Source organism: Chroicocephalus ridibundus, chromosome 2 (genome assembly GCF_963924245.1).
Source record: "Chroicocephalus ridibundus chromosome 2, bChrRid1.1, whole genome shotgun sequence".
Lineage (NCBI taxonomy): Eukaryota > Metazoa > Chordata > Aves > Charadriiformes > Laridae > Chroicocephalus > Chroicocephalus ridibundus.
Window position 1 is genome coordinate 20,898,191 of NC_086285.1, and position 24,652 is coordinate 20,922,842.

The 24,652-nt window shown below is 36.4% G+C and overlaps 1 protein-coding gene across 4 annotated transcripts in view; it reads right to left on the reverse strand.

Moving 5' to 3' along the window:
* MLLT10 (MLLT10 histone lysine methyltransferase DOT1L cofactor) overlaps nucleotides 1-24,652 on the reverse strand; it is a 148,178-nt gene that overhangs the window by 18,315 nt on the left and 105,211 nt on the right. For all 4 annotated transcript variants that reach the window (XM_063324682.1, XM_063324681.1, XM_063324679.1 and 1 more), the window contains 3 exons: nucleotides 23,917-24,095; nucleotides 3,583-3,700; nucleotides 2,137-2,209 (listed from right to left, as the gene is read on the reverse strand). In XM_063324682.1, the coding sequence (XP_063180752.1) occupies nucleotides 2,137-2,209; nucleotides 3,583-3,700; nucleotides 23,917-24,095 (370 nt within the window). The remainder of the gene's footprint in view (nucleotides 1-2,136; nucleotides 2,210-3,582; nucleotides 3,701-23,916; nucleotides 24,096-24,652) is intronic.

The window sequence follows — 24,652 nt, forward strand, 5'->3', positions numbered from 1 at the left end:
TCTGCGTCATCAACAGCAAACAATTGTTTCTGCAAGTGTTTTTGGTTTAAGCAACTATTTGAAAATTACGTGGTTCTTTCAGAGAAGTGTGTTATTTATGAATCTCATAAGCTTCAAAGGGAAGAGAGTCAGAACTTGCAGAAAAATAATTTTAATAGATAAAGCAGGTAACATTCAGAGTTGCAAAGTTTTCAGATAGCAGATTTTTGAAGTTAGCTTTTTATTCACTATAAACCATATTTTAAATAATCAGACTTATTTATTTAACAGGGGAAGGTGCAGAGCTACCTACACATTTTAGAAATGTCGACATACATGTGATCTTTCTTATTGCACAAACTAGTGGTGAAATTTGCTGACTACTGAATTTAATTGAATGGTTAAGTTTTCTAAATTTTTTCCATGATAGGTATTTCGGAATAAGTTTTTCCATCTTTCAATTTTGGAACTACAGCAGTCATTTCTCCATTCCCTTCCCCCTTGTTCCCCTCCCCCTTTTGGCTTGTTTTTGAACAACTCTACTGCCAATCAAGAGCTATCTGCTCTTTGGGAAGCGATACAGCTTCCATACGCTCAAGGAAGCTCTGCAACAGTGGAGTGCGGTGGCCGTTGTATTACACAGCTCTCCTTTGCCATCCCCGTGAAAACCAGCTGAAATTTGACCACACTGTAAGTGCTGGACTGTATATACCCGGAACATACACTGCATAGAAGCGTCATATTTAAGAAGTTTAGCTTCTCAAATATTCTATCTAAAGCCAGCCTGAACACAACTATGACCTATTCCAAATTGTACAAAGATCAGGCCTTTGCATATTAACTAAGAAGGAATTAAAACTTGTCATTACCACACCATGAGAGGACTACTTAATATATAATCAAAAGTTCTGAAATTTCTTAATTGTTGAGCACTTCCCTTTGCAAAATTCTCTTAACTTACTTGTCTGTTATACAGACATGTTCTTTATTCATATAAAGATTTATATGCTTATGTAAATATATGTATTTATGTAAATATATGTACTGTACCAAGAATACAGTCTAAACTAATTTATAAATTTTCTACTTATTGTTTTAGAAGCAACATGTATTGGAAAGCTGAAAAGCCTGTTCAAGACTAGGTAATACCACCTAACTATTATAATGGATATTCTCACCCCATTCGACAAGAAGTCATTTGATTAATTAAGGAATATAGCACAAGATAAACAACACCAGTCATGTACATTAAATTATCTAATTTGGAGATATTTATTACAAATTCCTGTAATAAACATGCTGTAACAATTATATTCATTGTTACAACACTATATCTGTGTAACTACCATTTTTTAGCTATCCTAAAATTCTTTTCAAGATAAAATTCCCATGGTTAATCTCTAAGGAAAAAATACAGTAATAACGCTATAAAATCTAATTCATATGGTATCCAGTATGGAAAATAAAGCCCTTTAGAAACAAAGATTCACTTAAAATACAAAGAAAACACTACTGAAGTATTTGAAGTGCAATATTGAAATTTTAACAGCAAGTATTTTAAAACAAAATAACATGATACAATTCCAGCAGAATTCTTATGTCAAACTTCAGTAGAGATGAACAGCACCACAACAAAAAAAAGTACTTTTCACAGAGAATTGTTGCGTATTTCTAAGTGGAGAGGGAAAGGGAAGAAAACATTTGTTTTGAAATTTTTACTGATATTTAACTTCTCAGACCACCTTATTCCTGTAACTGTTGTCATCTTTAAGTCTAAGGGATTTTGGAATTTTTGCAAATATGACTAAAGATATGATTATGGTAACAAACCTGAGGAGATAAGTAGTACGTGTGGATTAAATGATAGATACATCCCTCTGAAGTAAGACTCCATTTCTTAAGTAAAGTCCTTCATTTGTAAACCTAATTTCAGTTGATATAAAAGTAAATTTCAGCACATTTTAGCTATCTGGACATTTTAGGGGTTTTTTTTAGATAGATATATCAATATAAAAATAAATGTATGCATACATCTGTGTTTATATATACATACATAGGCTTTTAAAACACTTCCGTATTACTAGTAAAAAGACAGTGAAGTTTCCAAATCTTAAAACATTTTCTCTGCCTGCACTCTCCAATATAAATAATGCTTACCGTGGTGAGAGACTTCCTCTGGGTGAACCTCCTCTGCCAACAAGGCTGCGGCTATTATCTCCGAGATCTTGATCTGCAGTGTAAATATTTCACAGCTGATAAATCGACTCTTCTTAGATAAGAGTTTTAAAGCTGATGTAGATATTTTAAAAATACCTTAAATCTCAACTTCTATCTGCAGCTACTGCTGAAGAGTGAATACGTAACTAGTTTAAGATTGCTGAACTGTAGCATGTAAGGTGTCGTCCTTACACATTTCTGAGGCTGTACCAGGCCATGGATTGTGTTCACTTCTTTCATTCCTTTCAGTTTTACAGCACAGAAGCGTGGTTTGCATTTGCAGTACCCTCCCCTCAGCCACTTTTAATTTCTACGGTGAAAGTAATGAATCACAGCTGTGGACAGCTAATCTGTATGCTTATCACAGCAAATCCTGATGCTCTGTATTTTTTTAACACTTTGCATCCCAAAACAACTCATAAAATACGTAAGGTATTAAACTTACCGCTGTCGTCTAACAAGCACACATTATTCTGCAAATTTACTGAAAACTTTATGTAAGCGTATAATTCACTAATTCCTATTTATAAGCAGGAGCACAGGAAAGTCCCTTGCTAAAAAGGCAGTAAAACAAACAAAAAAGGCCTCATTAAGTATACGAAAACGTTTTGCTTGGAAGGACTCAAAAGGGTTATTTTCCCTATGGCCTCTCAATAAAATAACCCTATCTGCCCCCTTCAAGGTTACCCTCCCCCTATTCTGAGTCAAGCGACCTCCGACCTCTCGGAGGGCAGAGACATGACTGATCCATTCTTGGTAAACTGCTAAACTCCTTCCCTTCCCCCAAAGAGCCGGGACCGCTACGACATGTCAACAAACCCGGACGGAGGGAAGGAAACAAAGCCGAGGCAGCGGCTCATTAAAACCGGCGAGGAGAGCCAAGGGTAACAAAACGCCAATCGGTAAATATTCACAAGATTATTAAACGCCGCACAAGTTCTCTAACGGGATCTCTTTCACACGAAGTTGGATGTAATGCAATTTCATGAATTATGCAAATCAAGGTTTAAACTATTCACGACAAAACCCAGAGCTGTGTTACTCTCGTTGCAAAGAGCTCCGAACTGAACACATCAATCACAGAAGTCACAGGAGACATTGTTGCATTCCTGCCTGCTGATGGCTCTGCTTAAACATTTACATTTCAGACACCAAAAAAAAAAAAAAAAGAGAGAGAGAGAAAAAAAGGGGGTGTGTGGAGGGGGGAAGAGAAAAACCGCGCTGTCCTGCAGGACAACTGAGAATTTACTTCCAACACCCAACAACTTTATACAGACATTTAATAACCAAACGCTGAGCAGAGTTCAAAAATAAAATTTAACAACCTTTTTAAAAATACTTCAGTCTGTAAAGTTGCCCATTTGTCACCAGCGGCGGGAAGCTTACCTGCTTGGCTGTTTTCCGACTGAGCTATAAGTGCTGCCATTGCTGAATTGGGATTCAGCCTATTGCCGTACATGTGGGATGGAGGCAGACTGAGAGAAGATCCAGGTAGGGTGTTTGCCTGCAAGAAACCAATTAAAACTTGAATCCTTTTTTTTTTTTTTTTTTTTTTTTTGAAACAGAGAGAAATGCTAAATATATTTTTTAAAAGCCTTCTTAATGCACAATTATTAATTTTTTTGAAGTTGAATTTTTTTTAAAAAACTGTATTTAAAAGAAAAAATACTATTTTCCATTTGTGAGTACAGAAATAGTATGCAGTACTTTGAAAATATATCAGGTTTTAAAGTGTGGTTTACTTGTCGTTGGCAAGATCTGTTAATAAAAAAAAGTCTAATAAAAAAATTACTGTAGCAAATATTAAAAATACCTAAATTGCATTTTAAAACAACCACAGTGTAGCAGGATGGGTAAACTTCCTTGCAATCCTGAAGTATGCACTCGATGCTAGGACTTAGTAGCATGGTGACCATGTGGTTATCCTACTAATTATTTAATCTTATTAAACCATTTACAAAATAAGGGCAGGTAGACAACAGATGTCTCACAAATGCTTGGGTTCCTTACATCACAAGCCGGCTGTGGAGGTCAAAAGGTCCAACTTTCAGCTCTATAGTTTAACTACACAGAGCCATATTTCCTTTGCTCAACTCCATCATTAGTAAAACCTGCACACTATTTTGCTACTTCCTATTTTGATAGACTTGGAAGCCTGGTGTTTTTTTGTTTTGTTTTGTTTTTATTTTAAAGAACGCAAACAGCCATTACAAGTATGTTTTCTATACAATAGGGGGCTCGCCGAATCACAGCTTTGCCCTGACCCCATATAAGGAACTGTATCTTTGGCAGTTGGCCAGCTCTACTTATTGAAGAGCTCCCAAAGTTTGTGTTCATTCATGTTGCTAACCACAATTCTGAAGGTCTCTGCTGGGACTTGTGCCAAACAAGCGAAAATGAACCCTTAAACAGATGAAGCTAAGGAGGCTGGCCAAAATCTTGCATAATCCAACGCAATAAAAATACCTTCTTCCTTGGCTGCTTATGCTTTTTTCCTTTCGAAGAAAAGATTTGTGTCAAATGCTGAGTTGCAGAGACAGGCAATCAAAGAAAAAAAAGGCATGGCTGCTTATTAAGAAGGCATTTTCCTACCTGATAAAAAATTATTTCAGAACAAAGAAAAGATTGCAATGCTGGGGGGGACGGGGGGGGGGGCAGGGGGAATCAAAGATACACAACCTGTGTGATCACTGGTTTTAAAATGAATCTTTTAAGAAAATGTAAACAAGCTTTACAAAGGAAACTTTGAAAAATGAAAAAAGAAGGTGAACAGTAAGGAACTCAATTTGTGGGACATTTTGACATGTATAACTGCACACAAGAGATGGGGGAAACATACTGGTTATTACAGCAAAATATTACAGAGTATAAACTATGTCTCTGGAAAGAATCACACACTACCATTAAGTTTTGGCTTTCAGCCAACATATTAAACTTGATGAATGGACTTTTATGAATTCACACAACTGTTTTCAATGATGCTTTATTTACTATATATTGGTGAGAAATTGTGCCTGATACTTACATTCTTCTACTGTCACCAAGTTAGAAAAAGCCACAAGTAATTACTTAAAATGATCAGAATTTTTTCGCTCTTCAGTTTAAAGGTCTGTGCAAGATTGCTAGACATGGAAACACGGTATCACTTCAAATCTGGTTGTTTTTCTGGTGTTTTGTTTTTGGTTGTGGTTTTTTTTTTTTTTTTTTTTTTTTTTTTTTTTAAAGAATTGCATGTCTTTAGTAGAATTAATCTGAATTAGCTGTAAGTCTAAAAAAATGATGCAGGCATTTCTACCTACCCAGGTATAACAGCTTCCAGAAACACAGTACGTATTAGTACTGTTGTCCTTAAATAACGGTTCTTTACCAGCGTGCAAGAGCCAATCAACACACTGAGTCGAGATATTTGGTTTTATTTCAATTCTGCAGAATCAGGTGCTGGCCATTTAACCACAGCCAGCACGCCACACGTTTCCAACTGCCCGGTATTTACAACAATAAAATACAGCTGATCCACTCACTGCTCCTGACTATACATATGCATCTAAGCTCTCATCTAAAACATTTTGGGAGGTACCTTGCTAGCGTGCTCATTATTCTCAGAGAGGTGTGTGTTTTAGCATTATAATTACCCAAAGTTAGTTTGGGATACATTCCTGGCTCGACTGTAGTCCAGAAGTTACATTTTTTGCTATATTGTGTCTAAGTCAGCAACTGCAAAAGAACACCTAAGACATCTTGTTTCATTTCACATCCTATTCAAGGTTAGGTACATTCCTTGATGTCTCAACCATGTCCCAACTGAAACTTCTTGATAAACCTTTAACCTTGTTCCTTAGACATTAAATCCCCCCCTTTGAGACTTATGGTCCTGTTCTCTTACAATCCCATTGAGTCTCACTCTTTGGCTTTTTTATAGTCTCCCAGTAATCCTCCCTTTCATTTTCCTTTGTCTTATAATTTCCCTAGAAGAATCATCATCTATTTTAGTCATTAGTATTTGCTGTTGATTTTTATTCTTGATTACTTGCTTGCCTCAATTGAAACAAAACAGTAAACATCAGGTCACACAACCACTTAAAATTAAGATTATCACTATCAGGACAACTATTAGGAATAATTGTTTTAACCAGTTCAAGTTAGGTAAACATGATGTTAACCAAGGGAAATCTACTTCTTCACTTTCATTGAATCTTGAGGCCAAATCCTTAAATCCTTGTATCTTCTCGTCCACTAGTTGAGAATTATCTGAATCCTCTAACATGACAGGATGGGCATCCCCTGATTGATTCATTCTCTCTTTCTCTTCCCTACAGGGACATTCATTTTTCTGGTGCCCTTCCTGTTTACAAGCAGCACACTGATTTAAACCCAAAGGAGGGCCTCTTTGTATCCTGTATTGGGTCTTGTCCCAGGACTCCCTCTGCCTTTTTCCCCATGACCTCCCCCCCTTCCCCTTCCTCCCGTCCCCCTCTCCTATCCACAATCGCTGCAGCCAAGAGAGAGGCCCACAGCCCCATCCTTCTTCGTTCCCTCTTTTCCCTCCCCACCTCTCCATCATCACATACCTTATAAACAATTTCAACCAGCTAAGAAATAGACATTCCTCCTGCTCCATCCACCCTCCACAACTCCCTTCCTAAATCCTGCAACAACTGGCCCACAAACAACATGCCAAACATTCCCCGACCTGCCTCCTCCTCTGGATCCAAGTCAGTCCACCTCTTAGCCACCTCACATAATCTCTCATAAAAAGCTGACAGGCTTTCTTCAGACTCTCGTCTAACTTCATATGTTTTAGACAGTTTTTTTGGGTTTGGGACCCCATACTGTATTCCACACAGCACCAGCTGCTGACATTGCTTCAGTTCAGCCCCTCCCAGCCAAGCATTTGGATCCCATTCTGAATCTTCCCCCAAAGGCAGGCACTGACTAGGATCCTCCTGCCTACACCTTTTTCTTCCCTCTTCTTTCTCCTTATCTAATACCCTTCTCCTTTCCTCTGCAATCAAAAAGGTATTCAATAAAGCCTGCAAACCTCCCCAGTTAAGGTTGTGAGTCAACATAATAGTTTCTAAAAGCTGATACATTCCTTCAGGGTTTTCTTCGTATGATCCAACAGATTGTTTTCAATTTAACAGGTCAGAGACAGTAAACGGGACATGTACAAAAACTGGAATACTGTCTACCCCTACCAATTGTCTCAAGGGCACCTGTATTGCTGGTTGGGAGTGTCCCTAAATTCTGCCTGAAATGAGGCTAAAGCTTTCATTTCCCTTCTTGCCCTTTTTCTTGATCCCCTCCCGAACTTCCCTGTTCACGTTCTGTCCCTAGCTCACGGTTAAAGGGAGATGGGGAAGAGGGAACCAGTAACTGAACATCCTCCTGTTCATTCCCTGCACAACACACAGACACTCGCTTTTTTTCCTTCTCCTCAATACACGGCATTAACATATCTCCTCCTACTCCACACTTTTTCTGAGTATTTGGATCTCTATACAAAGTCATAAAAGCATCAACATAAGGCACTTCATCCCACTTTCCCAGTTGACGACAAAATAGCGTCAATTGCAATATAGGATTAAATTGCAAAGTTCCATTTTTCAGCCATTGCTCATCATTCTCCAATTTATAATTTGGCCACCATTGACTACAATGTCTTTTCATTTTCTCATAAGTCATCAGATCTCCTCTGAATTTGTTCCAATTTTTTTTAAATACAACCCAAAGGGCTACAGGGAGGGACTGTGGATTGGCTTGATCCCATATTGTGCTTACACTTACTTATACCTAAACCAATGTTTCTTCTGTGTTCACTCAGCTCTAACTTCTATTTGTCAGCAAGGGTAACCTTTTCCCCTGTTACCAAGTGTCTATGTAGAACTTTATAATCTTCCATGGAAGTAATTAAATTTAATACACACCAATCCAGGAATTTGGCCCCCTTTCACCCTTGACACAAATATCTTGTAAGTGTTGCACCTTTGAGTCGCCCACCGCTCCAACACCAGAGGAGATTCGCAGGAGTTCCCGACCAACTGGTCAGTGCACACTGGAGTCCTGTCCGATCCAATTCTCCCACTGCCAAGGACGCCAAGACGATCTGAGCAAAGCCTTATGGCTGTCCCATCTGGGGCGCCAAAAATGTTATCCCTAAATAAGGGTTCTTTACCAGCGTGCAAGAGCCAATCAACACACTGAGTCGAGATATTTGGTTTTATTTCAATTCTGCAGAATCAGGTGCTGGCCATTTAACCACAGCCAGCACGCCACACGTTTCCAACTGCCCGGTATTTACAACAATAAAATACAGCTGATCCACTCACTGCTCCTGACTATACATATGCATCTAAGCTCTCATCTAAAACATTTTGGGAGGTACCTTACTAGCATGCTCATTATTCTCAGAGAGGTGTGTGTTTTAGCATTATAATTACCCAAAGTTAGTTTGGGATACATTCCTGGCTCGACTGTAGTCCAGAAGTTACATTTTTTGCTATATTGTGTCTAAGTCAGCAACTGCAAAAGAACACCTAAGACATCTTGTTTTGTTTCACATCCTATTCAAGGTTAGGTACATTCCTAGATGTCTCAACCATGTCCCAACTGAAACTTCTTGATAAACTTTTAACTTTGTTCTTTAGACATGACTGTGACATTTACTGATGAAGGCGGCAATACTGCGCAGCTCCTGCTAAAACACCTATAGCATGATTCCAACTGAACTATTACTGCTCACTAGCAACCAACCTCCAGCTGTTTTCCTCTCAAAATAAAACAAACTTCAAAAACCATGTAGATTTTTTGTCAAATCCTTTCACTGAAGCAACCTTACAGAATGGAATATTACAAGATTCAACTGTTATTTGCTTCTATATCTAGGAGAAAAGACTAGCAAAATAAAAATCGATATATACGTTATTTAAATAAATTGGCTGAGGGTATGAATTCTACTAATACAGTTTGTGCCTTTTTTTTAAAAACTACAAACATGAGGTCTTATTTTTGTTTCATTTTAGAATATTTCTATAAAAGATTTCTCTTAATTCTAGTAAATGTACTGCTCATGTTTTACACAGAAGCTGCTATACTTACTCTGTGTAATTCACTGAAAGGCTGCTTAAAACTGTGCAATAGCAACTATATATTAATTTATCATGGCAGGGCAACTACAATCAGCAAGGAGAATATATGTTTATTTGACTGTAACACGCCCAAATAGCTTTAAGAACTTTCTAAAAGTATCTAAGTATCTCGAAAGTAGTTGCTAAAGTCTGTTGAGTAACCATCACATCACAAAAGAAAAGACATCAAAGGAATTAAACAATGTTTGCTAAGTGGATTGATAGATCAAAAAACTTAGCAAAAAAACCCAGTATCTAAGATCTTGAGTTTTTTCAGAAGTGGTGGTCCACCCTAAACTTAATGCCTGTTTATACTTTAAAATAATAGTAAAGGTGTCCTACAACAAGTTGGAACAACTTAAGTTCTAGTGCCATAATGTATCCTTTGCAACTCTCAAAGGAAAAAAAAAATCACATTATTAAATTGTTCGAGCAAGCTGGAGGTAACTAAAAAGTTCTAAAATACTTTTTTTAAATGTCAATGTAAAATGACAAGAATAACGATTTGCGAAGCTTTATTACATATGTGACGACTTCATCTGACAGGAAAGTAGAGGAGGTGGAAGAGTGCTACATCATTTAAAGGTGAAACAGGAGCTTCATGTTTCACTCACAGTTGAAACAAGCTGTAGCAAGCATTTATTAAAAATGCACAATCATCCTGTCAATACATATTAAGGTCACAGGACTGAAACATGTTCTAAAAGGCAGAACTTTTAAAGCTGTAGTATTCTTTATTTCAACTGATTCTATTTAAATAACGCAATACATGATCAAAATGTAGGAACTAATAAAATAAAGAGACTGCTAAGTATTTATTTTGAAAAGGCAGCAAATTTTCCTGAAAAGATTTCAGCAGATGGATTTAAGCCCATCTAGAGGTATATAATACACTGCTTTCATTTATGGCATGTTCAATAAATCAGTAAAGCAATAAGCAGCAGAGCAGCACAGAAGGAAGATACACCGTAATTCACAGAGTGCCCGAGTGCAATAGGAATAAATGATTGATATTTGATTGATGCTTAAAAACACTTCCTCTACAGTAAGAAAGTGCAAGTATAGTCTTCTAATTAAAGAAGACTTGCAAGTTAACTAGATTTTACTCCTATATATAAATATCCTCTGAAATATTTAAAATAGTTTTATATTTGTGTGCATCACTCCAAAATGGTATTTTACTGTAACAGTATGACTATAAAGTTCCCCAAGTTGGCAACTACTTGCATTCATAACTGGATATTTACCTAAATTTCCAGGGAAAACAGTTTCTTCATTTCAAAAGTTACATGTTCTTTAAGCAAAAAAACCAAAAGGGAGAAAAATGAGACAATACTTAACTGTACGCAATTAGATTAGATCTCAAAAATTTGAGAACCTTTGAGCATGCCTATTCCCCTGTTCCTTTCAAGTTTTATGCTATGAAATATTTTCTGATAACAGGCCTCATTTCTGTCTCAGCTCCACACCAGTAAGGTTTTAATACTCGGCGTGTGATGAGAGATGAAACCAAGTGTGAACAACTTTCGGGTCCCATGAGTAGGCTGACTGTTGAAGCTGTCAGGTTCAATTGCATCATTCCACATTATTCAATGCCCCAAACTGCTCCCTAATTGTTAGGGGCTTAACATATTCAAAACCATTGTTTAGGCTAATGCTGAAATGCCTACAGTTGAGTTTCCATAAAGAAAGGGGAGGGATTTAATTGTAGTTAAACCATTACTGAACTCTCCTCCTTTCATGATAGGACAACAAGGATGGCCGGAACAACCAATTCTGAGACGGCTTCTTAATCAGTTTATATCCAATCAACATTTCTTTCCCCCTCTGCTTTAAAAATAGTCATTGCTATATTGTAGGTTTGAGTTATATTATGATGATGCTTTACAACTTGTGACAGATCACCTAATTACCTACTTCAGCCAATATCTATTTGTCAACTATAATTTCAAAGGGTGTTTTAATTTCTTGTTTAAAGTAGAAACATATCATTCCTCCTGCACTGTCTCTATCCCTTGAAGTATGAATACTAGATTAACGTGGTTGGGGTCATACCATTTACCAATCATACTGGTTCTCCATCACAGCACGATGCTGTGATAGAAAGCGCAAAACTACCCCTTGTTCCTATTAACGTGAAATAAAGAAATCAAAAGCCCTAGATAGCGCCAACAAATACTTATTATGGTCAACTACTACTGAAAACAGTCTAAAAAATTTTGATGCAGATGAAGTTTCAAGCTATATTTTCTTCAAGCTATTCTGCTACACTTCTGAGAAGGTGTTACTAATGCTTTCCATGCAATTGTCTAGCTTCATGGAACATGGAAGGAAATTCAAGCACTAAACCAATACTAACATCAGCTTACTTCATCAAGGAGTTATCTTAAGCTGATGTATTTTGGTCAATGGCAAGCAACGTTTATCTGAACAATGTACTATTGAAAATAACATAAAGATTAAAACCTGCATTGCAATTAAATGAGCTTAGATATTCAAACATTAATTCTATGTACATAATGATAATCAAAAGTTGATAATATACATATATATAAATCAATTGCTCTTCTTGAGAAGCAAAACCAGCTGCCTATTCAAGCGATAGCAGCAAAAGCAACCTGGACTTATGTTTCCTAGATTAACCTGGACAAATGAAGAAAAGTGACTTTTCATCCCTAGAATTTTTAAGGCCAGTTACACTATGGGAAGCATATAACAGTCAGCTTTTCCTCGGTATTCTGTGCAATGGAAAGAATGTGCTATTGCTTCCTTTTATTCTTTCAGTACTTCTGGTACCATCTTTAACTTCATTTAGGAGATGTGGGGGAACTACTGCTACACATCATTACTTGCCTTCTCTAAATTCTGTTAGCTCTTCATCTGGGATGGCAATATACACTCACAGAAGGGTGGCCAGACTGCATTTAACTGTAGCAATACAACAAAATTTCTAGGAAGCTCAAGAGGAAGACCTGCCACATCAACAGCTTTTCATGCATCACTTGCTGCAACTCAACTCTTGAATATTTTCACCACAAATATGGAATTCGCTTACAAATCTTATCTAGACCTTGTTTCCAACGAAAACAACTCCCAAATTCCTGTCTACTTTCCTATATGCCAAGAAATACAGATGAAATTGAGGACAACAGCGAAAATTCTTAATAAAATACTGTTTCAACATTTCTTCTCAATATCATCATATGACTTTTCAAAACAACCAGCACAACACAAAATAATATTAAAATTCAGCATGATAAACAGTATTTATGTATTTTAACTAAACTGATACTTTCATTTACACCTTTTAAATTTGCATTTTGGCTTTCATAGTTATAAATTGAACATAATTCATTTTCAAGCAAACTATATCGACTTCTTGACTAAAACAGCCTATAGCACTATTGATGACTGAAAGCAGCAAGTGTACCTTTTACAGCTAACCTCACCTCACCTGCTATCATACACATACCACCAATGTGAATCAGCCCCAAACATCCACTGTAGCCTTTTACTCATTCATTCTATGAAAGCAATACTGGGATTGAAAAGATACCCCATCCCATACTGCCACCATTACCATCCAAGCACTTTGAAGTCCTTAAAGTTTGGGTTTCTTTTTTTTAAAACAGATAATCAAGGTGCAATTTTACAATAAATGTTTTCACTAACTGGCTGAAATAAAAGAATTAACTGAAAAGCTTAATTAGGAGGCTGGGAAAGTTAAAATGAAATCAGAAAAGGGTTTGTGATATCTTAGAAGAAAAAGGCAACTTTTCAATCAGGAAGAGCATTAATTACAAATGTACAAATTATTATAATTAAAATCTGTCAGGAAAACTGTATACATGACATGTAAAATCATCTTATGGATACATTATTCACATCATTAGTACTTTTTATGTTGCGAGCAAAAATAAATACCTTGAACTTCTAGCTGTAATGAAGACTCTTGCTTATGAACAAGCAAATAATCAAATACTGTCTTTGAGAATCAATTGTTTTGATTAAATGTACAAATAAATCCTTCAATTAAATGAAACCATCTAACCTTCAAACAGCAGTACTCAAATATCTTCCAAGAAGGGCATGAATGAATGCAACTGGGAAACACAGTGGGATTTGAAAGGCAAAATGAAAAATTAATGGCACACCTACAGAAACTAATTTATACCTCTGCCCAGTGTACAACAAGGGCACATCAAGTCATTAAAAACCACATGGGTAGAAGGCCTATCTTCCAATAATGTGAAAAAGCTATAACCTCAACTGTACTATCAGTTCACTCATCTCCTCCACATTAAACAATTAAAATCTATTTATTTATAAACTAGACACAAAATGAGACTTGTACAAAAGCTTACTAGAATGCTACCTTCTTTGTTTGTTTGTTTTTGTTTTTTAAAAAGGAGGCTTTACAGAGATAAGACCCGGAGATTCCTCCACCTCCCCCACAAACCTAACTGAAAACTGAGCTATCATTTCAACACAAATCCCTTCTACCTCAAGTTTGTTCCTCCATCCTTTCCATCTACCTCTGTCTTCATAGCACTTAACCTGCATGTGCTCTACATAGACAACAGAAGCAATATCTTACCCAATAATCTGTTTTCCTTAAGAACATTAACCTATATATCAGAAATCACAATTTCACTCTCATATTGCCTAGCAGAAAGACTGACTTGATTAGGAAACAAACCCAGAATACCCATATAGTAATCTATTTTCTTCACATGAGTATTCCAAAGAAAGCCAGACTCTCATAATATGGCAAATAATGGATCTGAGAGAAAAGTAACTACTTTCAAGATCATCTATAATTTCAAAAATAGTAATAACAAAGAATCATAAACATTGACATTTTAACTTTCTAAATAAGCCTCAATAGTCTTTGCTATTTAAGTGATGAAACAAGCACCTACAGTAGCACAATTACTGCTGTGTAAAAATGCTTGCAAGATTCTCAACATTTTATACAAGGCCTATAAAGACACTGCCTCAGCAACGAACTTTGCAGCTTGTAACAAAGCATACACCACGCAAACTTGAAACCTTTTTCGAATCAAACCTAAACATCTGCTTTCACCTAAATATTTTTATTTATTCTTGCCATTGCATACAGACTAGAAAATTTCACATTTTTCACATTCAACACCATTACTATTGTCTCAGGCAGCTAAATTGAAGTAGTGCTACACTCAGTTCAACGAAGAGGTCAATGTGCCTCAGTTGCCTGGAGACTGATGGTTGCTACAGCAGCACCAGATAAGCCAAGCTAAATAAGCTTCAGCTTGAAGGCAGAAAACATTTATTGCTAGACTGAAACATTGATGCAGTTGTCTCAGCATGCAGCACTGCACAAAATCATGCAACTGCCTTTCAGAATACCTGTATATTGCTTGAGTCTACATGAAGACAATCTTACTGAAGGCAAGAGAAAAATACAAAAAGTAAAGATTTTAATTGGGCTAAATGCTAGATTACTTGCAACTATGATTCCTTTGTTCTTCTAGTTGAGTCACATGTTAGAAGGAATTTTCCCTCTGGCTGTAAATTCTTCCTCCTTGCCACTCTCCACCACCCCCACCCCAAAAATCCTCAGTTAGACTGAATGAGAAGAAAATTAGATTTTTACCCATTTTGCCTAGAAGTAAAAAGGAATTAAAACAGCTTTTAAGTAACAAACAAGAAAATTTAGATGGAAAAACCTCTATTAGCATGGTTCTTTTACATTTTTAATTTTGCAAGACTCTTAAATTTAAATGCCTGTGACACAAAGACAGTTTAGTGGTTTTGGAAGGAAAGTCACAATTTTGCATTGGCGTCTTACACCACAATCCCAAACCCCTCTCTGCCTACAACATACCAAGGGACACATTTAGCACAGTTTCTAAATCTACCAGCACTGGCAATTTCCTGTGGCAATGAGTCCCAAGGATGACCAACATATTCTATTGAGAATGATTTCTTTTCGTTCTGGATGTGCTGCCTTTTCCGTTCATATCTTTTTCTTAAGTTATGAGATAAGAAGAACAGAGTAATTTCAGCATCCAACATCCAAAGAGTGTGTGATCCATATTGATATTTTTACCTTTGATCCAGTGGGTAGGAACCCTCTTTAGAGAGATCTTATCATCAAAAGGTGTTTTGATTGTCACAGAAAATACATTAATTGGTTTTCATGTATCCACAATTTCTATTGATTAGAGAAATCTAGTATCTCGGTAAGGAAATTATTTCCTTTTTCTGGAAGCATGCTACTTAAACCATGCAATGTCATGATCTCCAGATGTTTTATTATTCTCTTTTTAATTACCACTCATATTAAAGGTAATACAAATCATCTTTTGAAAGACAAATGCAGAAAATACAACCAAACTGACCATAGATTTGTAAAACCTGCTACTTTTATGTTGGATCTTTAAAAAAAAAAAAAAAAAAAAGGGAAAAAAAACCCTCCACCAACACACCACGCACTGTATGGAAATGTATAAATTGAACTTTAAAAAATGAACTAATAGAACTTACAAAACATACTGTTTATCTGCAGGAAAGATCACTTAACTCTAGATTACATCAAATGAATTAGTATCAGTGAAAGGAAAAGACTGGAACAACCTGATGTCATGATCACCAGAAGAAGCATATTTTGGAGAAATTTAGCAATACATTAACATACTGTAATAGGCGCTGTCAATGCTTTACATAAATGGCTGATTTCTAAGTGGTGAGAGTTTCACTACAAGGCACCCACCCATTACTAGCTTTGCAGATAAGCAGTAGAAATCTATACTATCTGCGCTCTGGACTTCTTAAGAGCTATGCTGGCACTCTGCGTCTCAACTATTTCTATATTAAGAAACTTACTTCAGGAATTAGCCTGAAAAAATGTGAAAAGAGCTTAAGGGTCTTCATAAGTTATGGAAATCATCTCTGATTAGATATCTAATGTAATTTACCATAATTAGGACAAGTTCCTTTGCATTGCAAGAAAGGACTGCTGCTTAAATAAGTTTGTTGAGATCATCTCAAAGTCTCTAGCTTTAAGCCTTAAGAGGTTGTGATCCAAAGGTGTCTGCAAGACTATTACACTAAATTCTTAACTTTAGCCATTACACATGGTTGCAATGTGTACCTTTGGAAGCAAAGCAGGAAGCTCACTTAGGCAGCCAACCATTTAGTGCAGGTTACTTGAAGTCTGAGGTTGTCACATCTGTCACATCCCAATGTCCTAGAACTGAGGGCAATTTGTCTTTTTCCATGTATTCATTCTACTCCCCAAAGAAAAGTTCATTAAACACTGACAGCTAATAGACCTGCCATTTTCTAGAGTACCCACAGAGAGGATGCCCCAGAAACTTCCCTTAAATGGACTTACACTTCCACTTGCCCAGCTCTAGTAAACTTCAGGTGCTTAACCTGAAACTTTCCTCCCTTCGTCATGTTTCCTTTGAGCTGAATACTTAACTTACAAAAATAAAAAGCACAGCAGGAAACAGGTTATGTTTCTCTGAGCAAGACAGAAGGGAAGCAGAAGTGGACGGAGGAGTATATTCCTCAGCCACATTGACTTTGAGAATATGACATCCATAATTTGAAGCTACAACTGCAAATTCAGCAGCAATACCAATCAGGCATTTTACTGTTCTATGAAAATGCCCAAATACCCCTTCTGAAGGCTTGCAAAAAGCCCTCTCAACTTGAATTTTCATCAAGGACCACTCGTTGAAGATGTACTCTTAATTTCCCTCTTAATTCCATCCCTGTTTTGGAAGGGAAAAATAAGATTGTTCCCAAAAGTGCTCCCAACTTCTCTGTTGACAGGGACAAGAACTAAGAATAGAGTTCCTTTTTCCTGTATTTTCACTCATTTTCCCACGGGTGCCAGAATAGAAAAGAAAAAGGAGGAGAAAGTTCCCTTGATAGCATGCAAAATGATGAGCAGACTTAAACTATGGCAAGAAAAAAACCACTAAAACAGGAAGCCAAAAATAGTGTAAACTAGTAATGTAGAGAAAGAGCAGGGGACTACAGAGATACAAAATTAGGGACTAGACTAATTCAGAAAGTGAGAAAATAAAAACCGCAGGACAGAAGCATCGGAAACATCAGATGCCCTACATTCAGAATCTGAAAAGATCTCAGGATTCCTGAGCTTTCAACATTCCTCTATTGTTAACAAATAACTCCAGATCTATTGAAAAAAAAATAAGCCTTATCTCCCTCTAAAAGCTGGATCAGACAAAGGAGGATAACCACCACTATACGAATGCTAAAGAAAACCCTGCTGTTTTTCTACTGCTCCTAAGGGGAGTGAAGCCAAACGAACTTCAGAAGGGATAATGGAAGTGATTAAAGCAAACTTATTTCACTTAGAATTGCAACTGAGTAGCAGCACCTTCCCAATTATCACATCTCCACCACGGAGGCAATAGTTCATTACACCATGTTGAAGTGGACCTATCTATCATGCCGTCACAAATAAATTCTGGCCTAAAAAAAAGAAACAAACAGGAACGATTCAGTTTCCCTATCTTTGTGCAAGCCACAAGGACTGCTGTTACAGACGCTTCTTGTCCTTTTCCTTCCCTTTATGAGCTGCTTCTGGGGCAAAGGAAACACAGCCCATAAAGTAAGAGATGGGAACTTAGGAAGAAAATAAAACAGAAGCTGCAGAGGAAGAAAAACAGCTTAAAAAAGAAAGAATCCACTAGCAAAAAAACATTTTTCTCTCTGTCCTAAGAAAGACAAAATAATCTTTTGCATTTTATCTGTAAAACAGGTTAGTGACAAGTATGTGCAATATCGCTTGAAATTGCCTCACAGTTGTGCTTATTACAGTCACTAAGAGCACAGATACCATAACATGGGAGAAGGAAAAAAAGTCACAATTTGATCATATTAAATTTCCAGAATAAGAATAAATCCTGAAAATTTCTGAATAAACTGAGATTACTATAATGTGAAGATCATACATTACTGAATCATAAAATATCAGCACCAAAAAGCCGACGAGCTACAAATGTTTACAATAAAAGGCTGTATATCTTAAAGAAACCACTACATGCCATTTCAAATCCCACTAAAAATACTATTGAAATGAGATGACAAGATATTCAAACGCATTTTTTTCTTAAAAGGAACACAGTCTGAAAGATGGCTTTAATAATCAATGACTGGAAGAAAAACCAGTCAAAACCCCTTACTTCCGTTTCTGCAGTTTGATCCTGTATTCTGAACACAGAGACACCAGAAACAAATGACCACAGAACACTAGTAGGGTGATTTCTCTCATTTAAACCATCAAAAAGAATAGACAGATTCGACCACTTTCAATCTCAACCAAAGCAGCAAACATTTCATTAGAAAACACTACATCTACTAAATCAAAATTATAAATAAAATAAAATAAAAGTTAATCTAACAACCACCACTTCCCAAAAAAGCAGAAAACAAATCCTGCTGTACAATACCAAATGGTACTGAGGCACCCAGGTCACTGCTTTTTTTATGAACATATATTAATCACTAAGAATAACTTGTCAGAAAGAGCAATACAGCAAACTGTTACAAAACAACACAACAGGCTGACAAACATTTCTGCTATAATTATGAAACACAAGGAAATCTTTGAGATAAAAACCGAGCATAGGACCTCAGAATGGTGCAACTTGTGACTTAGCTTAACAGGGAAAAAGACAGACACTATTCCAAATGCATGCAAGAAAGTGATTTTTCTCAACAGAGCACAAATTAATATTCATGCAAAAGTTAAAGGCATGCTTCTAAGACAAATGACAGTAGTTTGAGATATAGTAATTTGCTGTTACATGCAAAACAGGCAGTACCTACAAACACGTCAAGAGCACTAATTCACAGAAAACCAGGAGCAAATATTTGTGTGAGCTATACCTTCTTTCCTGTATCCCTTTTTTCCTCTATTCTTGCAATTGTTAAATGCATTGTTACACTAATAAGGCCTCACTGAATTAAGCAGCGTAACCTATCTGAGGCTATGCTCAAGACACATAAAAAAGAGAAATAGGATGAAAAAAAGTCTGCATTTCCAGCATGTGACATTTTTACTAGACTGTTGTTTCCCACCTGGTGAGGAACACCAGCATTTAAATTCAGTTATGTCACAGCATGGAACACAAGCTAATAATCTCTTCTGGATTTATTAGATTGGAATAAAAATTATGAGTGGCATGAGGGAGAAGAAAATGAGACACAAAAGAAAAGGTGATTGCAACAAGGCCCATACTGTGTTTTCGTCTTAAAACCAAACAAACAAAACCCACAGTATGGGAACTATCATACTAGACAATAGAATGAAAGAGTCTAAATCCAGGATTATCAAGTTGTTGGGGTTTTTTAAGCTTTGAAAACAGTGCTGTTTAGTTGTTGAAGGAAAAAGCAGCACTTAGGGGTTTCAATCACTGAAGTTTTATGTGGGCATAGCAGTTATTAAAAAATAACAAAAGGCACAGTAGTATTACCTAATTTTCTCACTTCAGAACAGTTGCTTTTGATTGCTTGCAAGTTTTCTTAATACTGTGAACAAAATTTTCTGTATTAGATGTCTACCATAACCTCTTAATCAAAATAGTTCAGCCAATTTTGAGACTAATTCTATAGAAAATATATTTTTTTCCAAGACCTTCTCTTTAGAATTTCTTAACACCTTTGTTTTAAAAAAGATGCAAAAGATCCATCAAAAATTTACAAATTTATGATGTCCCCAAAATCATAATTAGAAATGCGTGATAGATATCTAAGAAAATTTAACAGCTGACTTATTAGAGGAGTACACCCTAGCAGCGCATCTTTGAGGCTATTCCAATTTTTAATACTATTCCAGTTGCATACCTGCCATTCTGAACAAAGAGCTGAGCAACAAAGGTTGGGGCATGCTTGTTCTCTTAACCAATAGTTTAAGTAAAACCTACTTTTTTTACTTATTACTTCTTATCTGCTGTAGAGGCACAAGCTTACCTTGACTTATAACCATTGTATGTACACCTAGGATCTTGGTTGATTTTATTGTAATTAGAACACTACACAAGAAACACATTAGCACACCGTTATTTGAAGACTTTCATGGTCAAGAGGTGGGTAAACACTGAGAATACATCCCCAAGAGTCCAGTAAGCAGACACAGCACTCTGATGCAATTTTGCAGAACTAAGTAGGTAAACCCTAACCCTTGAACTACAATCAGTGATTTATGATAACTGCATGAAAAAAAAAAAAGGTTCTCTTGAATTGGAGAACAACTACATGGTAAAATAGGCGCTCTCAATTGAGTCTCTTTGAGCAGTAGTAAGGACCTCATGAACTGAAAAAGACTCCCAGAGCCCAGGAAAAACAAAGGCACATTACAGGTGGTTGTCATGATGTAGTGTGAATCAAAGACACTTCCAGCGGGAAGATCTGCTTGGTATTTTCAAGTCTTGAAAGCTGGGAAAAAGCATCTAATCTGTCTGGTGCCATGACAGAAGTAGCACCCATTCTAAACCTCAACCGGGACATGAAAGCACTTAATATTTGAAAATTCACAATAGACATCCATCTTCTTTCTCCTCCATGTTAGAAAGTAGTCTGTAAACTCATTTTCCCCATGAATCAGGAAGAACTGTGTCCATGGACCTTAAAGCCAACTGACTGTTCACCTCTTGCCACTACAGCTTCTTTGTAGAAAGTTTCTCTCAAAACTGATAGATCAGCAGGGTAAAAAAAATAAAAAATAAAACCAAAAACCAAAAACCACAAAACACCCACCCCAAAACAAACAAACAAACAAAAAAACCCAGAAAGGTGACAGTTAAAGCAATTTAGCCTCAACTGAAAATGTCCACTGCCTACCTTTTGGATATTACTGGATGCCAGACAAAAAGGAAAAGCGACAGTCTAACTGCAAATGGTGAAGACAGGGAATACAGAAAGGAAAAAAGTTTGGGACAATAAACATAGGTGCCTTGCTTGTAGAGCATAACTTAAAGACACATCATGCCACACAGCTTATCTGAGGCACGATGTTTAGTTTAAATATCAATGCCTGCATAATGGTTCAGATGATGGAAGAACCAAGTTCAAATTTGTGCATTGACACCACTGATACAAGAAAAAACAAAGACTGTGCCTTTACCAATTTCCAACTGGCAGACACGAGCTACCAAAATATAGTCCTAGAATCACTGAAGCAGCATACAACTTCATTAATTCTCTGTGCAAACACAGGAGTTCCCTTTTAAGGCTGTCAACCAAAACTTCTCACCATTTGAACTCCCCTTTACAGTTCAGAACCAAAAGATTCTTTAAATAGTAGTAGCTGTGATTAAGATCCCGACAAGTAAATCTATGACCACTTGAAAACAAGTTAGGTACTGGTACTAAGATAAGATACGTGACTCCTCTGGGGGAAAAAAAAACCCAACGAATAAAATAAACCACCCCAACACATCTCCCAAAAAAAGGAGCCAAAGGAAAGACAGGAATTTTAAGCACTTAACCTATGGAGGGCTCTCTAGTTCAGCTAAACACTAAGAAAAAGTGTACCTCCTAGGGTATACTTCACCTTTTTGTGACAACACAAGGAAAAAATATTCTATGGTATTTCTTTTCCTGTCTGTTAAATATGGGCACTGTCCCATTGCTTTTTAAATCCGTTTATCCTCCAATAGAGTTTAACAAATAGAAGCGATGGTGCACAATTCTTGCTTATTTAACTTTTCCATGTCGTTCATGATTTTAGAGACCTTTGTCTTATCCCATCTCAGTGTCTCTTTTTCAGGCCAAGAGTCCTACGCTATTTACTCTCCTTATAAACATGCTGTTCCATGCCATTGTTCAATACCTGGCCCTTCTTGTACCTCTTTCGATATCTACTGTATCTGTTTTGAATAGAAACTGCCTTTTCCCTTTAACATGAATTTCATTTGCCCTCTTACTACCTTGTCAACACAGGCTGGTAAGGTTTTTCAGCAGTTTGTGACAGCTGATCTTTGTAATAGCTCATTGCTTAACCTGGCATAATCAGCAAAATTGGCTTCTGTTTCTCCTCCTTTTCCTAGGTCATTTAAGAATACGTTGAGCTGTACAAAAGACTACAACACTGATCATTCCAAGACTCTAAACCTCTCCACTGTGAAAACTGAGCATCTATTTGTTTGGGTTTTTTCAAATCTTTTAACCTGCTACTAAACTATGACACAACCTCTCCCCTTATCTCCAGACTGCTCAATTTAAGTGTCTTCAGTGAGTTATGTTGTGTAATACTCTTTGGGAATGTTAAAAATAAAAAAAAAAATTAAAAATCCAATTGGTTGTGATTTCCCTTCACAAAAGCTACACTGGCTTTTCACCAAAGCATCATATTGTTATTTCATTTCTTTACAGCAGTTTCTAACAATTCGTGCAACAAAGATGCCACCCAATTTTGTGTGAAACTGGCCAACACGTTCCAAAGTTACAAGACAGAAGTCACACAGACACACTGGCATAACACAAGCCTTATTTCTTTAGGAAACCAGTCCAGAAGGATTACATAAAAATACAAACTGCCACCTATAACAACAGAGTGTTATTTGATAGTGAAATGTATTCTATGTTGGCCTGCACATAGTATTTCTGCTATACATGTACTATACACACACACATAAGTATGTATGTATTAAGCTCGATTTTAATTCTTCAGGTTTATATCCACTATCTTGAATCACTGTAAACTTTACAAAAGTTGATGGTTTATATGCACAGAAAACATGTATTTGATATATTCATTGTAAAACAGATATCCATCAGAAAACATAAAATACAAGAAACACAAAGTATAAAAACATCATGTCCAGTTACAGTATTCCTTCATACTTATACTCTAATCATGGTGGCTCACTACAACTATAACTTTGTACTCTCTTGCTTTGATAAATGCAATCTTGCCCAACTTAAACTCATATATAGAATACTACCATAAAGATATTTTTTCTCGTTCATTACTTTGACTATGTCACCTTTCTGCACTCCTCCAGTGTCCCCCTTTATCCCTTCATCATGAAACATGAATTACGTATCTTCATTTGTATGATCTTTCCAATACAAAACTGTACCATACATGTCAACTTTAATTTGCTACCACGATGTCAGTCTTGGCCACCTCTTTGCCAGGGCTAGCCTTAGTTTTCTGTTTGTCAAATCTCCCAAATAAAACCCTGTGTTCTTTAACTGATACCAGGATTTTTGCATTAAATGTGCAAAACTTCATGTGTTTTCCTCTTTTAAATCCTTTCTTAAAACACTGTTCTGATAAGAGACACTGGTTAGAGCACTGATGAATTGTAAGCAGCAGCATGTATGCTCCTAGTCATAACACAGTCATTATTACCACACACTTCCACAGACCATTTTTAAAAATCTACGTGCTCTAAGAAGATGGAACTATGTAGTATTATGGGGAACTTCTAGCCACTATAACATTTTCACAACAAATACAATGTTTATTAACCTATTTTCCAAACAAATCATTGTTTCTTTTAACATTGAAAAAAAAGCAGGTCGATAACATGGTTTGCTATCTTAAACTCTTGTGATAGTTTACCTGAGTTGCAGCAACAACAGTAGTTACAGAAGGCGCAGTTGAAGGTGACAGAGCTCCCACTTGCTGCAAGTGGCCTGAAGCCTGCTGAGGTAAATGAGAACTGGAAACGGGAGTGCTAGATCCTGAGCCAGAGACTGCATTTGGAAATGATACTGCTACATCATTGCTGCTAAAAATACCTGAAAAAAATTACAAAAACGATTATATGCATCTCTCTCTTCCCCTCCCTCTGTTTTCTAGTAACCACGTAAATATGCAGTAGAAAATTAATCAAGACAAACAAGATCACTTAATACATAATGCAGAAAGTTTCTGTGTCGAAATTCTAACCATGCTGATTGATAAAATCGTTCTTGTCATTTGACATTCTACAGTTCAGGGAACACAGATTGATTCAGTTCTAAGTTTTTGTAAAACATGTGTGATAAATCAAATATTTATGTGCATTACAAACTGCTCAAATATTAAGAGTAGCAGAATTTTTGGCTGAAATGCCTGCCTTCAACTGAGTCTGCTATCAGAGTTTGTTCTTTCAATAAATTACTGTAAAAGTTAAAGTAGATAAAGAATGAAGTATTGGGCTATATAACTGAACATACACAATACAAATGGAAAAAATACTTTTTAACTTTAAAGTAAAATGTTTCTGAACAACATACATTTGTCCAAAACTGTAATTTTGGCAACTAAGGATTGCTTGTGTAGTTTCAAAAAAATATTGACAGCAAGTCTGAGG